The sequence below is a fragment of the Trypanosoma brucei genome, chromosome 5 (assembly GCF_000002445.2).
Source record: "Trypanosoma brucei brucei TREU927 chromosome 5, complete sequence".
In the NCBI taxonomy this organism is placed as follows: domain Eukaryota; phylum Euglenozoa; class Kinetoplastea; order Trypanosomatida; family Trypanosomatidae; genus Trypanosoma; species Trypanosoma brucei.
Window position 1 is genome coordinate 1,525,300 of NC_007278.1, and position 18,517 is coordinate 1,543,816.

The 18,517-nt window shown below is 39.4% G+C and overlaps 1 protein-coding gene and 5 pseudogenes across 1 annotated transcript, besides 16 other annotated features; all 6 read right to left on the reverse strand.

The window, feature by feature from the left end:
• Positions 1-18,517: part of a sequence feature (sequence corresponds to BAC RPCI93-5M21) that runs on past both edges of the window.
• Positions 199-374: a microsatellite.
• Positions 502-525: a sequence feature (AT_rich).
• Positions 651-720: a sequence feature (AT_rich).
• Positions 768-916, reverse strand: Tb927.5.5070 (annotated as a pseudogene).
• Positions 1,404-1,437: a microsatellite.
• Positions 1,503-1,620: a sequence feature (A-rich).
• Positions 1,698-1,736: a sequence feature (AT_rich).
• Positions 1,903-1,962: a microsatellite.
• Positions 2,210-3,670, reverse strand: Tb927.5.5080 (variant surface glycoprotein (VSG), putative; the record flags this gene model as incomplete). Its single annotated transcript, XM_840048.1, has 1 exon — positions 2,210-3,670. One exon carries the CDS (start codon positions 3,668-3,670, stop codon positions 2,210-2,212), a length of 1,461 nt encoding a protein of 486 aa, XP_845141.1.
• Positions 5,273-5,301: a microsatellite.
• Tb927.5.5090 lies at positions 5,630-7,110 on the reverse strand (annotated as a pseudogene).
• Tb927.5.5100 lies at positions 9,313-10,740 on the reverse strand (annotated as a pseudogene).
• Positions 11,018-11,056: a sequence feature (AT_rich).
• Positions 11,178-11,212: a sequence feature (AT_rich).
• Positions 13,391-13,412: a sequence feature (AT_rich).
• Positions 13,618-13,645: a sequence feature (AT_rich).
• Positions 13,683-15,194, reverse strand: Tb927.5.5110 (annotated as a pseudogene).
• Positions 16,018-16,045: a sequence feature (AT_rich).
• Positions 16,247-16,268: a sequence feature (AT_rich).
• Positions 16,287-16,359: a sequence feature (AT_rich).
• Tb927.5.5120 lies at positions 16,353-17,877 on the reverse strand (annotated as a pseudogene).

Consider the following 18,517-nt stretch of genomic DNA (forward strand, 5'->3'; position numbering starts at 1 on the left):
TTTGTCTTTCTGACCCTTTTCTCCCACGTATTTCTTCTCTGTCCAGAGCTGCTGTAGATACAGTGCTTTTATTTCCTTTTATACGTTTAGTGATTTCTACATGCATCCTTATAGTTTATGTCGCCACAATTTCAACTCTCGTTTCAGGACAGCTATCACTGTCCATTCAAAAGGCTATATGCACTCACAACGCACTTCTATTATTATTATTATTATTATTATTATTATTATTATTATTATTATTATTATTATTATTATTATTATTATTATTATTATTATTATTATTATTATTATTATTATTATTATTATTATTATTATTATTATTATTATTATTATTATTATTATTATTATTATTATTATTATTATTATTATTACTGCTTCTATTAGAATATTCCTATATGCACACACTCACAACACTCTTCTATTATTTCTATTATTTTTACTATCATTATCGTTGCTATTGCAGTTACAACCGTAACTTTATATCTACAAAAAAATGGGAAATAAAAATAAATTAATATATTACTCATTTTAATATACAATCACCCCACTGGTGTACACACATGCCTCTGTCATACCAAAGTTTTACAAGTGAAGTTTTTCAAAATTTTCAATGAATTGCACAACTTGCAAAGGGTTGACAAAAAGTGTTATAATATATCATATTTAAAAAACATTTAAATTTTTTTTCAAAATAGCAATTTTTATAAATTTTTATAAGTCTCATAAACTTGAGAAAAAGCTTTTACAAATGATTCGTAAAACTTTTATGCTAGAAGAAAAATTACAAGCAAAAAAGAGGTCTTAATTAGAACAGAATTTATTCTTGAGTTTTTGTAGGGTTTCTATCATTTCCACCAGTTTGCGCTTCTTTTCCTACTTCCTTCTTGATTTCCTCACTTAATGTGCACATTTTTCCCTAGACGGCTTTTAGGTTAAAAACGTACCTCCGGAAGTTGAGCACCCTTGGCCGGGGTGTGCCAGCGTCAGATGGCGCTGCCGAAGTTTAATTGCTAATTATAATTATCAGCTGTTCCCCAATATGAGTATTTTTAAATTTATTTCCTCTTTAAAAGCAAATCGTTTCCCGCAGCGAAAGTGCCACGCGGCAGCGTTTTTGAAAAAAAAAAATTTGCTAGCCGCGTGCACCGCAAAACGCAAAGCTGAAATTCACGAAAGTAAAATAAACATAGGCGTAACGATGTGAAGCTGAAAATAAAAAGAAAAAAGAAGCGCGGATAGCTCCAGTGGAAATAAGTGCCAGCCTTGTGCTTAAATAAAAAAAAAGAGCTGCATCACTAAAAAAATACAAATTTTTTTAGTGATATGAAGCAATCCAGGACGGAGGTGTGGAAAAAAAATTAATTAGCAGTCAGAGGAAAATTAACCCGATAACCCGAAACACTCTAACCCTAACCCTGACCCTGACCCGAACCCGCTAACCCGAAACAGCCTGACCCGAAACACCCGCGCAAAAATGGGCAAAGAAAAAGTTGAGTGCTAAAACAAAAAAATTTAAAAAATCAAATCGCAAAAAAAAAATAAAAAAATCAAAATAAAAAACCAAAAACCGCGCAAAAACCGAAAATTAAAAGAAAAGATTAAAAAAAATTTAAAAAATTGGAGCTTCGCGGGGTCGTGGGGGGGGGGAGGAGGGTTAGGGTCCGCATAACAAAAGAGCCGGTGCACGACTAAAGAAAAAAAAATTTAAAAAAACACAAAAAAATAAATTAAAAGCCAGCGCAACACAAAACTGCCGCTGCATCACTAATATGAAAAAAAGAAATTAAACGTCAGTGAAAAAAAGGAGGATCTGCTGCATCACTAAAAGAAAAAACTAAAACAATCCGCGATGGAGGTGTGAGTTGAAAAAAAAATTAATTAGCAGGAAGAGAGAAAAATTAACCCTAACCGAGTAACCCTAAGCCTAATCCTAATCCTAACCCTAACCCTAACCCTAACTAACTAACCTAACCTAATTAACCACCCCCCCCATTCCTACCTACCCCCCCCCCCACTTCCACAAAAAAAAACGGGAAAAGAAGGGAAAAAATTTTAAGTTATCAGAAAAAATTTCTAGACAATCAGACAGTCAACTTACAAAAAACAGCTCAATTTTTTCGGCGGAATTTAAAAGTGTTAAAATATATCAGAAAGTTTTTCAAGGAGCAAATTTTTAGCAAATTTCTTTTAAAAAGAGGGGAGGGATTTAAAAAAGCAAAAATGCAAGCAAAAGAGGGGCCTTGTTAATGACAAAAGAATTGCTTCCTGTGGTGTTTGTGTTTCCAGTTTTGCTATCTTTCTCTCCTCCCTCTTTCTGAGCTGCTTCTTTCTCTTCATCACTCAATGTGCACTTTTTGCCATCCTCTTTCGTTTTATCATAAGTGCATCTGTTATTCGTGTCACAATCACTTTTTTCTTTCAAGTCGTTACAAGTTTGTTCTGCGGATTTTACATCCTGTTGCTTTTCAGTTGCTTGTGCTTGTAACTTAGCAACTTGGTCCGCCATTTGTTGCTTGTGTTTCACCTCCAGTATTTTGTAAAAAGCCAAAGTTACTTGTAAGATGCCAGCATCGTTTATTTCTTTGATTTTCGTATTGGTAGTGGCGCTTGGATCGACGTTGATCGCGTCTGCCTCATCTAGCTTGTTCAAAAAGCTTTTCACCTTTTCACCAGCCTCTCCAAAGTTCTCCTTGATTAGCACTTCGGCTTTGTCCTCCGCTTGTTTGCCGGCTTGTTTGCCGTACAGCTTGTGAAGTAGTTTCGTTAGGTGTCCTTTGAGTTTGCCCGTTGTTACTGCTGCTTTGATTATCGCTTCTGGTTCATGTGCGAGCTGCTGCGTTATGGCCGCCCTTATCGTGTCTGCGTCATTGAAAGCGAGCGTTAGGAGGTCGTCTGCATCTCTGTTGGTTTGCTTTTTCAGGTTCTGCTGGCTCGTCCGTGTCACCCGGTTTGTTGTGGCTATTTTGAATAGCCCATATCCAAAGTTTACGGCCGTGGCTCCGGTTACGAAGGCTCCTGTGCCTGCACCTGCGAAGTTGACTAGCCCGCACTTGGTTGACACACTGGTTGCCATCCCGTTAGTTCCGGTGATTTCGTCGATAGTCTTGAATCCAGTCGCGCTGATTATATCGGCGTCTAACGTTTCGCTTGGGGTTTTCTTCATAGTTTTTGGTCTCTGCTCGCAGCCAGCTGTTGCTATGTCGGCTGTCTTGTCCTCGTCGGTGTCGGTGTCTGCTAGACAGTATCCTCCGCTGTGCTTCGCGCTTTTGAATACCTGGAGGCTTGCTTCAATGCCGCCGGTTAGCTCCTGAGTCGTCGCAGTTGCTTCGAGTGCTGTCTTGATGAAGTTGCTTCTCTGCCGTTCGCTTGCGTCCGCTTCTTCGTAAATGGCTGCGGCTGCTGCTGATAGCAGTGCCGTCGTTTCGACGTCGGACTGCGTAGTTGCCGCGTACAGGTTTAACTTCGCCGCTGTTCGCTCTGCTGCTGTTATCGCGTCCTGCAGGTTGCTTTCGTGTGTGTACGCCATTACTGGGACTTTCCGCAGTTCTTTGGCTATCGCACACGGTGGTTTCCACGTTTTGCCAAGCAATGGTTCGCCGGTCGCTGAGGCCGTGTTGGCTGCCCACTTCGTCATTAGTATCATTAGAGCTGTCGTGGCAACGGACATATTGCCTTAGTTTTTTTAACCTGCAGCCGTTTTGTCCTCTTTACTGTCTCAGATGTGCCAACCTTATTGTAACACGATATAAATTTGGATTTTAGGAAGACCGTCACAACTGATGCCGATTTGTTTGGTAATCAAGGTGTTTTTTTGCCAAAGCGGAACAGTTTCTTACAACGCCTTGCATTGCAGAAATACTTTATGCTGTTAAACAGTTAACGCCTGTACGAAAAAAACTATGATATAGTATTTTCTTCGGTAAGCTGTCGAGGAAGCTGTTTCATCAGATAAATGTCAAAACGCCAAAAAAATATTAACAAGAAAGGAGCTTATTAGAAACAGCAAATTTAACGCTTGAAAAGGTTGTGCTGAAAGTGAATCGAGCCTTACAGGAGGAAAAAACACTATTTTGTTATTTAAAAAAAGTAGATCAACAATATTTTTAGTTGTGTACTGTAAAACCCTTTTTGACGTATTTTCTTCCAATCGAGGTGTCGCGAACCTGCATGGCATCAGTATCTAAAAAAAAAATGTATTTTTGACTTCTCAAAAAATACCAATATATTTTGTCGTTGAATGAATTCGTTTCAATGGAGAAAAACAACAGGATCATTAGATCATGTAAATTATCACTATAAATGATTTTTTTAATTTGTTCAACCTACGAAAAGGTTGGTTTCCCCATATAATCCCATGGCAACCATGACGAATTTCGACCTTAAATTTTTTGACGAAACACAGTTTACTTTCAATTCTAATATCTTTCTGTGTTCATATCTGTTGCACCTCTTCTCCACCTTAGAAACTTCGCCACGGGCCGTCTTGAAGACTCTTTTTATATTTATATATATGAAACACCTAAGGTTTTCGTTCCTCGGCGGTTTCTATCGTTTCCCAATTTGCAGCAGGTGGCTCGGTTTAGAATCCCAAGAAAAAGATACTTCTGTATTTTTCCATGTGGCTTACCTTTTGCTTTTTGTTTCTATGATATTTATGCGTTTTGAGATTACGGCGTTTAAGGGCTCATACCTTGGTTCCTTAAAGCTCTGTCTTCTCTGATCTTTTTTTGTTAAAGCGTCATGTTAGACACGAATAAGAAACACCTCTTCTGTTAATTACTCGTTTCTTGAAGGGCCTTAATGACAGAATAGCATACCAAAACTTGAGTCTAAGAATATCGCTAGTGGTTCTTGCTACCCCAAAGATACATTTAAATTTTTCATACACGCGGTTTCTTATTCTTTTCTTCTTGCCTTCTACTTGCACTTTAGTTAGCACAATCTCGTGTTGTTGTCGGTGTAGAAAGCGTAGAAGTTACATTTTTTCCCGGTGTCCTTGTGCACCTTGTTATGATCGCAACTTAAGACTCTTTGGTATTATGACGCCTAGCTTTTACTAAGGTTCACAATGAGTATATATTTCATCTCCACCGCTTTTTATATTACAGTGGCCCATTTAATAACAATAAAACCGTACTCAGTGTCACACTTACTCACTACTACAGAGCCATTTCCACTGTTTTAAGAGCTTATAGCGCCTGTAAACTCACTTTTGACAACCACTCCTGTTATAATATTCGTATATACACACACTCTCAACAACTTTCCTATCATTATCATCATCATCATTATCATTATTACTGCTCTTATTATAATATTCGTATATACACACTCACAACACTCTCCTATTATTTTTTCATAACACCAACTAATATACATAACATTAACAAAATGAACAGAATTAGAGTAGCATTCATTTTTTATACCCTATAACGTTACTATGTACCTATGTAGGTCATTATACACACTTTTCAATAATATCATTATTTTCATTAAGTTGCAATTTTTATCAAAAAGTGTTAAAACATATCAAATTTTAGTAAATTTAAAAATTCATCTAGATAGAAAACTTTTATAATTTTCAAATTTTCATAAATTTCATGATATTGAACGAGTATTTTTTAAATTATATCAAAATCACAAGGGTGGCAGTGGCAGTCCGAGTTAATTTCTTATTTGAAAGAAAACTAAAGACTTTGCACTTTTTTCTATCTCATTTGCAACCATCTTTGCACTCGGACCCAGTTTTTTTTCCGGAGCACTTTTTACCCTCTTTCGGTGCTTGTCCTGCTTCTACTGCTGTGTTTTCTGTCCTTCTCCATCTTTAGGTTTGCAGTGGTTTCCTGTTGTTTTTGTAGTGCTATCCCATTTGGACTTATTTTCTGTGCAGTTTGAGTTTGTTGTGTGGATATTACAGTGCTGTTGTTGTGCAACTGCTGGGTAGTTTTCAGATGCAGGAGGTTTTTCCAGTAGAAAGCGTTTGATTATCGCCATGGCTCTTTTTGGGTAGGAGCTCAGGACTGCGTTAGTTTTTTTCTGTATATTCGCTGTTTCATCGGCTTTCTTTAGTTTAGCTGCCGCCTGTCTAAGGTTCACCTCCCATGCTATTGCTTCTGGCATATCGCCGTTTTTGAATGGCGAGGATTTGGTGAAGTCCGCGCATGCGGTGTTCTCGATGTTCCTGCAATGATGTGTACCGGTGGTGCTGCCGACTACCATGGCCATGGCTCCGCCGTTCCCTGTTGTTTTGAACATGCCTTTTAGTGCCGCAATTTTTCTTTCTATTAGCTCCTCTGTCAGTTTTTCCGGTGGGTACTTGGCGCACACGCTGTGGATGGTGTCGTAGCCTGTTTTGTGCGACGTCGCGTCGTTTGCGGTTAGTTGCGGCGTCGCGCCAATCCCACAGACATCAGTGTTTTGTGTCGCACCGAACTTGGAGCACACGCATGTCACAGTCGCGCAGAGCGCCTCCCCGACTGCTGGCAACGCGCAAAGGTCTTCTGTGTTGCCGGTCTTCGTTATTTTACACCTTTTGCTAGCGCTGTCATCGAGTGTCGGTGAGTTGTACGCTGCTTGGTTGAGGTCGGTTCTGATTTGCGCTTCCAAATTTTCTAAATTAGGTTTGTATTGTGTGTTGAATTCCTCTTGTAGCGCCGTTTTCTCTGCTATTAGTGTTTGTACTGTCAGCCGCACCGCTGATGCTGCTGGTGTGTTTAGCAATCCGGTGGGTATTCTACTTTCTGGGCTAGTGGTCTCCTTTGTGGTGGCCTGGATGTTTAGATGCGCCCACTTTTTGAACTCAGCTTCGCACTGTGGTTGATTGGTCTGCTCTTGACAGGCCGCTTTCTCTCCCATGTCCGCTTTTCCTTTGTTCGGGTATTTAGCACACCATTGACTTTCAGCTAATGCCATGTTTAATACTTCTAGCGCTTCAAGTGCTGCGGCGGTGGTTTCCAGCTTAGGAAGCGCCGACATGTCGGCGTCTGTGAGTTTGATTAGTTGACAGAGAGCTGAAAGCTCCGCTAGGTTCTGCGCCTGGTCGTCGGTTGCGTGGCTGCTTTGAGCCATCACGCATATTACTACGACGGAAAATATCCCTCGCTGCATTGGTATATTTTCTAATCTTCGACCATATCTTAAAATTTTGTTAGTTTACACTGCTACAGTCTTCACAGTTATTTCACACAATTTTGAAGTTATGGATGAAGTTCAAAGAAAATTGCCAATGTCGGTTTGCAGGAGAAGTTTTTAAAGGTGTTTTCGTTTCTGTTTCTAATCATAGTTGTAGCCATTCTGTTCTTCGTCTGAATAACCTGTTGTAGTTATTCACTACCTTGGTTCTGACAGAATTTGGTTGTGGTTTTCTACGGCCGAGGAAGCTAGATTACCGTTTTGCTGCCTTTCCACGACGGACAAATAATAATCGTCACTAAATATCGATCTTTGATATGCAGATATCTGGCTGCTTTTTTTTGCTTGTCATGGACGGTGCTATTAACATGGTAATAAACACAGCTGTATCCGCTGCTTCCTCCTTGCCAGAAGATTCTGCCGTCAGGCAGTGTTCCGTCTGAACATGCGCCTCCTTTACTTTTTAACATGTTGGGGTTCCGCGAAACGATGAGTTTAGCGCAGTTTCCACCGACTTTTGTGCCTAACCTTTAGTTCCTTTTAAATTAGCTTCAGTAAAATTGATTATTAGAATTTGTATTGCGCATCAGAATCTTCTTCGCTTGTGCACAAATCATCTTCTTTTGTGTTTTTATGTTTAAAGGCAGTTTTATCGTTGGATTAAGGTGTGTAGTTAAGTCGCTTTGTTAGTATTTTTTCTCCATACTCTTATTAAAAGCCGTTTACAATAATCTAACCCACTCTCATATTAAATATATCAAAATTCCCCATAGTTCTATAAACAACTAAAGAAATTTTAATATAGAAAACATTTATAAATAATGGTTATCACTAGATTCTATCGTCTGATCATTTATATGTTACGCTCTATCATGGAATAACCATGTAAGAGTGTTTCTTCTCAAGGACACTATTGGCGTTTTGTTTTTGGCCTGGCGTCTGCGCGCCTGAGCAGCTTTGTATTTTAAGAATGGGTAACTTAGGGCTATAAGGTGCTTTTATCTCCACTTCAGTTTTATTGATTTGTGCCTGCAATGGCGGTATTTCGATTCCTTTTATGTGGATCTCCCGTTCCTTGAAAAATCTTAATATATGTTCTGTACACCAATATGAGATTTGAATAGAATCACTAAAAAGTTTATATAACACATAAATTTCGTCCACATCTGTCGTTGTATTCTATATTAAGCTCTTTCCGAGTTTTTTATTCCTCTTTTTTTGGCACAGTAATTCATTAGTATTATTAGTTTTAAAATATATTTCCATAATATTATAGTGTTTTCTAATAATGTTAGCAGTTATTTCTACACATCATATAAATAATTTGAAATTACTTCACACTTACCCAATCCCTTTTATAAGTTACTCTTGCTTTTGCCTATTCTTCCTGACATCTGTATATTACAATCTACCACCACATCAAAAAACTGTGGCCTCCACTACCTTTCCAATAGAGTCTACTCATTTGTGAGTGATATGCAGGGCATCATTGTTGACTCGTTCTCCTATATGTAACATTGTCTTCTGTGCTGCATTGTGTACTATTTAATTCTGTTCTTTTATCTTTTCTTTTTGTCTTCTGTTGCTGGTTTTGTGGATTATGTAGCAATTCCATCTGGGTTGCATACTGTATCATGACTGCCCTTTTACAATTCCTTCATTCCATTGTTTAAAATGGTGGCCATCACTTTTTTAGTGCTGAAAACTGCGAATCTTGAAGTCTTCTTTACATCCATTTGTCATTCTTCATCTTCTTTAATAATAATATTCTTCGCCGCCTCTCACTTACTCTCTATCCACTAAGATACTCCAATTTCACTCTTTCCATTGTCTTCAGTTCTCCTATTGCAGTTGTGCATTTCTTTTTAGGAACTGACTCTTATTATTATAATATTAGTATATACAAACTCACAACATGTTTCTTTCATTTCCATTATTTTTTTCTATTATAACCCTAACAAATGTCGATAAAATAAAATAAAAGAACTAAAATATACCAAGTTATAATAGCAATCATTTTTCGCACCCTATCACAATAATATTTTGAAGCCACAGTCCAGCTTCATACCGAAATTTTTAAAAAGTGAATAATTTTCAAAACTTTTACAAAAGTGTTAAAACATGACTAATATTAGAAAATTGTCTCAAAATAACACAATTTCACAAATTTTATAAAGTTCATAAATTTGAGCGAAAATCCTCTAAAAATAATTGTAGAAACAAAAGAGGGACTTTAGTTACAGCAGAAATAACAACCGCAATCTACTTGACTTTGCACTCATTTTTCTCTTTGTCCCAATCGCATTTGTTTTTGTCACATTTGCCTTCTTCAGTGGCTTTGCACTCAGCTGCGGTTGTTTTGTTGTCCCCGTCTTTCTTTTCTTCTGTTTTGTCTGTTGCATCTGACTTGCTTGGGTAGTTTGCATTTTTGTTGTTTTTAGTTGTTTGTGATACCTTCGAGTTAGCTTCGTCCATCTGCCATGCCGGGGCTTCAGTGAGCTGGCCAAGAGGTGTGTTTTCTTTAATGTCCAGTTCGGCTCGCTCTTTGTTCTTTGTTATCGGTGGTTTAAGGATTTCTATGACGTTCCACAGTTTAGCTTTGTACTACTTTCCGCCTTCTCCGTAAGCTGCCGTTATTGCAGAGGTTAGCTTGTCTGGGGGGCTTGTGGAATCCTGTTCGTTGTTCGGCTGGTTAAGCAAACTGCGGATTGCCTGCCGCTTGAACAAAGGCGATGTGGAAACTGTTGCGTACTCAGTCAGCTGCCTGTCGCAAGCCGTGTTTGCTGCCGCGGCTTTGAGGTCCTTCAGAGCTTCTTGGGCCGCTTGCTGCGTCCCTTGCGTTATATTAACTTCGCCTTGTACGATCACGTCTTTGCTGGCCGCTGAAGATCCCCACCTGCTTTTTGGCTTGTTAGTGACCTTTTCTATTTTTCTTGTTAGTTCGAATTGTAGGAAACCTGAGCCTGCAGCCGGGGCTGAACTGTGGCAGTTGTTCGAGCCGTCGCTGTCGCATGTTACAGTTATTGTGTGGTATTCTGTCGGTTGTAGTATTTCATTTTTTTCGTCATCTTGGTTGTCGTCAAAGTCGGTTTGCTCGTCCTCCTTTTCGTCTCCGAAGTTGTCGGCTGTCTTGATGTTTACTGGTGTGGCGTCGAAGGCGGTGTCTTTGTAGTAGCTGCTGGTCTCTCGTGGCGTTAGTTTGACTTTTGTGCTTTTGCTTTGCCGCATCGCTAGGCCGCAACTTTTGCAGAGGCGTTTTCTAATGTTGGTAGACCTTTTTTCAGAGCACCTATCTGGTCGGTGACAGCTTCCTGGCATTCTTGAAGCACTTTTCCCGCCGCAGCCAGTGGTGCTAGCGCTTTGTGCTGTTGCTACGCCGGTTGTCGTCGCAGCTATGAGCAGTCTTGTCAAGTCTCTCTGCATCTTTACAAGGTTGTGGACGTTGATTTCAAGCTTCTGTGCATAGAATGTCGATGCTTTGGCGAGTCGTTTGCTGCATTTACAAGGCGTTGGGCAGACAGCGTATGTTTCTTGCGCAGGTGCGGTCCCTGTCACCAAAGTTCAGACAAAAAGGCTTAGCGAACAGAGCCTTGAGGAGTGTCGCATTTTTTTTGGCAATTCTAGTGTCTGGAAAAGGCTGTTTTTTTGGAGGAAATAGTTGAGCCTTCGGTTTCTGTTTCTAATTTTGGCTTCTTCCAGTAGCTGCGTCGGCGTTTTGTCTGTGTTGGAATTCTAAAGAAATTTTTTGCTTTTAAATTAATTGGCTTTGGTTGAAAAATTCGTTATAATCATGGTGACTAGTTCCCTGTGTTTGATACTGTGTTAGTACAGCTTTTTTAAAAAAGTCTCTAGCCCTTGTATTTGCTATGTATCTGCCTTTGCCATAAAAATTCAATATATATATTTATATATTTATTTATTTGCAATACTCCAACTCACCCCTGCCTCTCACCTTTTAAAATCTTCTCACCACCCTCTCTATGCTATACCTAAAGCAAAAAACTCACAACAGTATACGAATTTGTTACTCATCGACTTAGCGCTTAAAATATTAATCTACTATAAAATTTAAAAAATACAGTAGCTACCAATTCTGCTCTCGAATTAAACTATTTATGTACGAAATGCGGCTTTTTATTGAGTCCATATGGTGTTTTCCAGCGTCGGATATTATGATCATTTGCAATTCTCTCCCCTACTCGCGCAGTCGGTTCGGCTTTATATCCTATGTTGTTTGTTCCCTTCTTTGTATATCGACATTCTAAGCATTATGGAGTATTTGTTTCTCCTATTTTTACTAGATACTCCTTCTTTTTACACTATTTCCCGGCGAGGGTTGTTTGTAATTATTGCTTTCTTTTGGAATTTGAAGATACAGGAAGGTACGATGGTGCTCTAATCATCATGAGAAATGGTTTCTCTTTCGTTATGTTTGCCTGATAGCTTAAATGCAGTTGAGTTATTGTAAGTGACGTCGGTTCTAATCTGTTAAACGTGCATTTTCAGACACTTGCATGCTTCACTCTAGAAAAATAAAAATGCTTACTTCTATCTAATAATTTTTCCCATTTTATTGAATGTATCATCCACTGAATTTTATTGGTTTTACTCTTGGTTGCAATAAAATAAAGACTTTATTGATGTTTTTTCTGTTTTTATGCATCATTTTTCTTTTTGTTACTTTTCTGAAAATGTGACGCTTTTTTGGCATTTCTGCAAAGAGTAGTGCAATCATCAGTTTCTTCAGCTTCCACTGCTTCTTTTCTGCCATTAATTCTCTCCATAATTATCCTTTTACACGATTTGTAGGGCCTCCACCAGTTTAATTTTCTATCTGAGGTCGCTGTACAGTGATTATAGAGTCTTGGGTGTAAACAATGCATTCTTCAAAGAGTTCTAAATAAAATATAGGCACCAGTGTGCTTCAATGTCTTCCGTTTCTTTCCAGGAATAATCATGGTCGCCCGCTAAAGTCCAATGCGTTCTCTGAATATATATAACTGACTACTTTCACTAATAAAAGTATTGAATCAAAGCTTTAAACGATCTAGTTTCTTACATGTTAAACATGTGAAAATGACCATTTTACCATAAAAACCCATGAAATTAATGAAAAACTTTCAAACCCAATTTTTCCCTGAAGTATTTACACAATGATTACATACCGTAGAATTTTATATCTGCTTAAAAACATTTAAATTTATTGTAGCTGTGGGCTTCTATTGCAGCCTGAAACGCGCTCCGTGAATGAACCTTCAATGAGAAAATAACGGCAACACTTTACCTGTGAACGTGACCGTAAGTGTTTCATAGCGTTATCCTCCTGCAATGTCATGTGTTTTCGTTTATTGAATCGCAATTAGTGTCCTAAATTTACTCTCTTTTATTGCATTTTCTTTATAAATACCATCATGTTCACGTAAATATGTATTCTTATGTAAACTAGTCGTGTTTTTAACGGTGTTAGAATTTGGTTCTTGCACCAATAGAGAAGTGGTGTGGTGTATTTTGCAACATCTTGTAGTTCATAAAAAGCTTCTCTATCGTTTCATATATATTTTATTTAAGAATTTTAGCGATTTTGTTCTTTATTTCCCCTTGACCGTAATCCATCAGTAGTCCTTTTTAAAATGTTTCATCCAGATAATTTTTATTGCTTTACCAAATATTAAAATTATTACATTATTTGTCGTGAGAATAAATTGTAGAAAAACCTCATACTTACTAAGTGCCTTCCTTTTCCTGCTATTGTTTTGTCTTCGTTAGAGTTGGAAATCAGTGTTGGCCTTCATATTGAAAACCACAATCGCCACTATCATATCAAAAGTGGCACCCATCAATTTGTGTGAGATACCCTGAATCAATCTCTCCGCTTTCACTGCAAAATAATGTAGTATTTTTCCTCTTCATTTTCTGTCTCTGCTACTTCATTTAACGTAGCGAGAACATTTGTCGTACACCTCGCGACCCGTATCCCACTTATCAGCTCTTCCATCATCTTCATGTATATGATGATTCCCTTATGGCACTGTCGTGTATGAAACTTCGCATCTCCAATCTTCTTTTCTCTTCTTTTCTCCCTTTTTTCTGCATTTACCTTAATATAATGTTCCTCATCCTCTCCCATTTATTCTCACTCACTTATTCTCATTTTCTCTCTTTCGTAACACTCTTTTTTAAATGCTACTTTTTTTTTTCGACTTTTCGGCGTTGAACACCACTATTATTATAATATTCGTATACACACTCTCCTACCAATATTATTATTATTATTATAACGCCAAATATTCCATAACTAATATCCAGAAAATAAACTAAACTAAAATTTTCATAAGAGCACTCGCTTTTCCTGCCTTATTACAATAAAACGTTACACCCATAAGCCACTGCTATACAATTTTTTCACAATTTTATATATTTCGAATTCTTAAAATTTTCAGCAAATACTGCTAAAATATATCACATATTATTAGTTTTAGCAACATATATAAAAAAATAGTTTTATAAATTTCAGAAAGAATCCTTATAGTTCTCAAATGATACCAAACTCATAAAAGAGAAACATCCATTAGAGCTAATTTCTTATTTACAGGAAAACTGTAATCCTTGCAAGTTTCGCTTTCCCACTTACAATCCGGGGATTTGCAGTACTCTCTTTCCTTATCCTTGGAACCTGAGGCAGTATTTGTTCCTGTAGTTTGAGTTTATGTTACGGGGAGGCCTGCTGCTGTTGCTTTTGTTTCATTAAAATTGCACTTTTTGTCGCCCTCATCTGCGCTTTTATTATAACTGTAATAAGGCTTTTTGTTGCATTTACTTTTATCCGTTATTGTACTGCAAGTGTATACCGATGCCTTTTCATTGTTCTTCTAAGCTTCTTCTAGCTTTTTGTTTAATGTTTTTAGATTTTGTGAATTTTGGATCTGAAAGTCCACTAGTAGTGCTGCCAGTACGTTTGCTTCAGCGATTTCCCCTGGTAGAGTGTCTTTGGCTTTGTCACCAAATTTGCTGAGCAGCTTGAATACCGCTACTTTGGTCATTAGCCTCTTTACTTCGTCGGCTGGACTTCCTGTGAACAATTGCGTTTTGTAGTCTTTAACGACCGTACTTTCTCTCGCCTTGCCGTGTGTGCTGATCAAAGTGAATAACGTGTCGGCTGCAGCGGCTGCTGTTAGTTGGCTTGTTTTGTTGTCGTATTGCGGTGAATCCTCTGAGAGCGCCTTCTGTAAAGCTGTTGAAACAGCCTCCCACAGCGGTAGCCTTGTGGAATGTGTCAGCGTTGCTGCGCTGCCGAAAGCTAGCACCGCTTTGTCGCCGGCGTTTTGTGTTACTCTTATGTAGCCACCTACGTATTCCAGTTTGTTTTGGGTGTTGCTGGCGTCCGTGTGGACTATGCCGTCGCCACCATCTAGTGTCAGAAGCCGGCACTTGGCTGTGCTGTCTTGATGGTCCTGGGTATGGTCTGTTGGGTTGCGTAGTCCTTTGTAACCTTGTGGTGTGACGAGCGGGCTTTGCCGCTTTTCCTTTTTCGTTTCTGTGGCCTTTAGTGGACCCGTGACGCTCTCTATGACGCCTCGCTCTAGAGCTGCTGCTGCGCCTCCACCGCTGACGCTTAAGCACCCATGTGCGCTGCCCGCTGTCTGTTGTGCGATGTCTAGCCATTCGTCGAGACGACCATTCAAGTAAGTTGCTGCTTTGCTTGCTTGCGCGATACTTTGCGCTCCCTGTGTTTCTAGGTTGGTAATTATGGTATTGCTTGCCGTTTGCTGGTAGGCTGCAAGCGTCAATAGTTTGTCATTGTCTGTGTCGGTGGGGTTTGCTGCCATGTATACCTGCGTGCGAATGGCTTCGATTGCTATGTTTGCGGCCCGCTTTAAGACAGCGGCTTCTGAGGCAAGCATCTCCCAGGCAATTCCATTCAGGTCGTTGCTTATTTCACAAAGCGGCTGCCACGCCGCTTTTTTCATGCTGTCTTTGGCGGTCGCATCGCTCCTGTGGACTATTGAAATTATAACCATTGCTGCAGTTGCTGTTAGCTGCTTAACTGCGGACATTGTCATCGTGAATGTCGTATTTTTCCCTTATCCCGTTCCAGCTTTACTACTTTTGTCGTCTTGAGCAGCTTTTATGATTGGATGTCTGCCGCGGTAGTTACTTTTACCTTATGTCGCTACTTCTTTTTTAGGGGAAGCTAGTTACAAATGTGAAAAAGCGGGCTTCATTCGTTGCGATTGCCGCCGTTGGTGACTTCCCCTACGGTCAGCTTTGTGAATAAGCAGAAATGGGCCGGCCTCCCCTTTAGCCCCATGAAACATATTTAAAACCAGGTCTCGTCCTGAACAAAGACCCCCAGTTTAGTAGTTTTTTTTACTACATGTCTCAGGAATTTTAAAGATTGTTCGCAGTCTGATTACCTTCTATGCTTTTCTATTGGTTATGATTCTGTTTTTTTGTACCTCGCCAAACATTTTAAAACTCTCCTCATATCGATATCAGTCCTCTACTATCCATTCCCACTACTCATTGGCAACTCACCTTCACGTGTCCACACAATGGTTCAGCTAACAACCACCATCTGAATTTAACTTGTCGTTTTGCCATATTGGCTTCTTTTTGCTTTTTTATCAGTACCTATGCTATAAAAACTGTACAAATTGCTGCAATATTAGGTTAGAACATTTTTTTCTCATCCTTTGCCTCACCGCATTATGATACCATGTGTTATTCTGCTTGCGGCGGTAGCAGTGGTTGTAACTCTTTTCATACCGCTATTAGTCTCCAAATGAACTTCTACTGCGTCTATCAGCTCAGTTTCAACTGTAATTCCACGGAGTACGCCACTATTCTTATAATAATGATACACGCTCACAGCACTCTCCTATGATAATAACAATAATAATAATTATTATTACTGCTCTTAATGTAATATTAGTAAATACACACTCACAATACTTTCTTATTATTATTATTATCATTGTAAAAACCCTAAATAATGTCCATAAAATTTTAAAAATATACCAAATCAGAATAAAACATTTTTTTCATATTCTATAACCATACTACGTTACAGCTATAGGCCGCTTTCGTCCTCATTTTACACAAAGTTTCATACATTTTAATTTTAAAAAAAAATTGCACTTTTTTATAAGTGCTAAAATATATCAAAATATATCTAAATATTTTTAAATGTTCTCAAATTTTATAAAATCCTTAATATTTTAAAATGATAGCAAACTCACAAAAGCAGCCGTACTGAGAGCCAATTTCTGACTGATAATAAGACTTGAATCTTTGCAAGCATTATTTTCCCATTTACTCATCTTTGCAGTCTTTGTGCTCTTTACCTACACGCTTTGAGTCATTTTTCACATCTTTAACTTCTTTGTTTTCTGCTATTTTTTTCAGCGGCTTCTGTGGTTAAGGTACACTTTGTGCCTTCAAGACGTGTAGAAACAAAGTGGCACCCTGACGTGCTTTTACAACCAGTTTCATTTTTGTCCCCTATTGCATTACAAACTTCTTCTGGCGGTTTTTGGTTCTTTTCAGCTGAATTCTCTTGTGATTTCCTGAGTTCGGCTTCCAGTGCTGCTATCCTAAGCGTATTTTGGTTTCTGTAGTAAGCCAAGGTCGCTTGTAATGTTGTTTCTTCGTCTATGTTTTGTAGTTGTTTCTTAGAGCCCAGTTCGCCCGTGACATCTGTGACTTCTGCTACTTTTATTTTTGCCCAAAGGTCCTTTATGGGGTCGTCAGTTGTTTTGAATTTGGTTTCGATGATCTGCGTAGCTGCTTGTTCGTTTTGGTGACTTTTCGGTTTGTCTTGCTGCTGGTTAAGTTGCGCTGCTACTTGGTTTTTGACGTAGCCGGCTGTGATCGCTGCTTTAAGCAGTGTTACCTCGTCGGTTGTTGGTTCGAGGTTGCTTTCGCTCTGAATCTTCCTGGCGTCGTAGTATGCCTGTTTCAGGATGTTTGTCTTGTCACGACTGCCATCTTCGCCTTGATCGAGCTGGGCGACCCGCTGGAATTGGTTATTGGCGGCTATCTTGAATATCCCTGAGAGCAACGTCGGTGTCCGAGTGCTGACAATTGACCCAGTTCCGGCTGCAGTTGTGTGAATGAGCCCGCACTTGTTGCTGGCGCCACTGACCACAGCATTGCCTACTACCGCCGTTATCTTGGTGTAGCCTGCAGCCCCTATATTGGTCTAGTTTATATTGCTGTCGTCCCCGTCGATATCCGTCACCGTGCTTTCACAGCCATGCTTTTTTGTGTTACCAGTTGTCACGGTGTTGCCGTCGTTGTCGGCAAGGCAGCCGTTGCCGCTGCTATCGTGCGTCGCTTTTAGGACTCTCATTGTGGCTTTATTCGTCCAGTTAGTTCGAGCATTGTTGAAGCACTGTTGAGTGCCTGCTGGATGGTGGCTCCGAGCGCTTTCCGTTTTGCTTTTACTGCCGCCAGGGTGCCTAAAGCTAGGACTTCTGTATGTCGCCGCTGGTCTCCTGTAATGTGCGCAGCCTAAAATATTAGGACTTTTAGGACCGGTTTACGCATCACCTGCTCTTCAGCTATTGCAGCCCTTAGTGCCTTGTATGCTCTGGCTGATACACGTCTCAAGTCATTTGCTAGGTGGCACACTGGCTGCCACGTTGACAGCTCTATGCTTGGCGCATCTTCTGATGCTTGCCCCGGAGCCATCACGAATGATAGCACTATGGCTAGTAAGTGTGCTTCCTTAATCAGTTGCATTGGGTGTTGTTTAATTGGAAACTTGTTCCACAGGAGCCGCTATAGCTGTCAAAAAATTATTTATTTCTTTCTAGAAAAATTTTAGTACGATCTGCCTTTGCCACAGTTTGCTTGCATGTCGACATATGGTGTTGTTTAGTGGACGGTTAAAAATAGATATGGGAGTTCGTTATCGGTTGGTTTTATAATTTTGGTTATTTCCATGCTTGAGAAATAGATATGCTCTGCTCTTATCCTCTTTTGTTTACCTCTTAGTTTGCAGCCGGTATCGCTTTCGGTCCCCAGTTCGAGGCGGCTGTGTCTTTGAAGCCGTGCCAGTGCTTCACAATCCTTCGGTTTCGCTCACTTTTTAGTGATTCTGCAGCGTCTAGACCACAGCCAAAGTTGCTTTGCCGTTAGTTCCACGTGTTACTACGGCTACGTTATATACAGCATTACTTAACCCTTGTCTTCTGTAAAACTTGCTTATGTTTTTTTTTGAAACCAGCAGTTTTTAACTTAGTTACACCGCATTTTTACAATAGATTACATACATTCAGGTGCGATCATACAAGTGTATTGGCTTGCTCGGCGGCGTGAAAACGTTTTCTTTGCAACCTCTCACCAGCTGTGAAGCTTTTTACACCAGGTCATGCTCCTA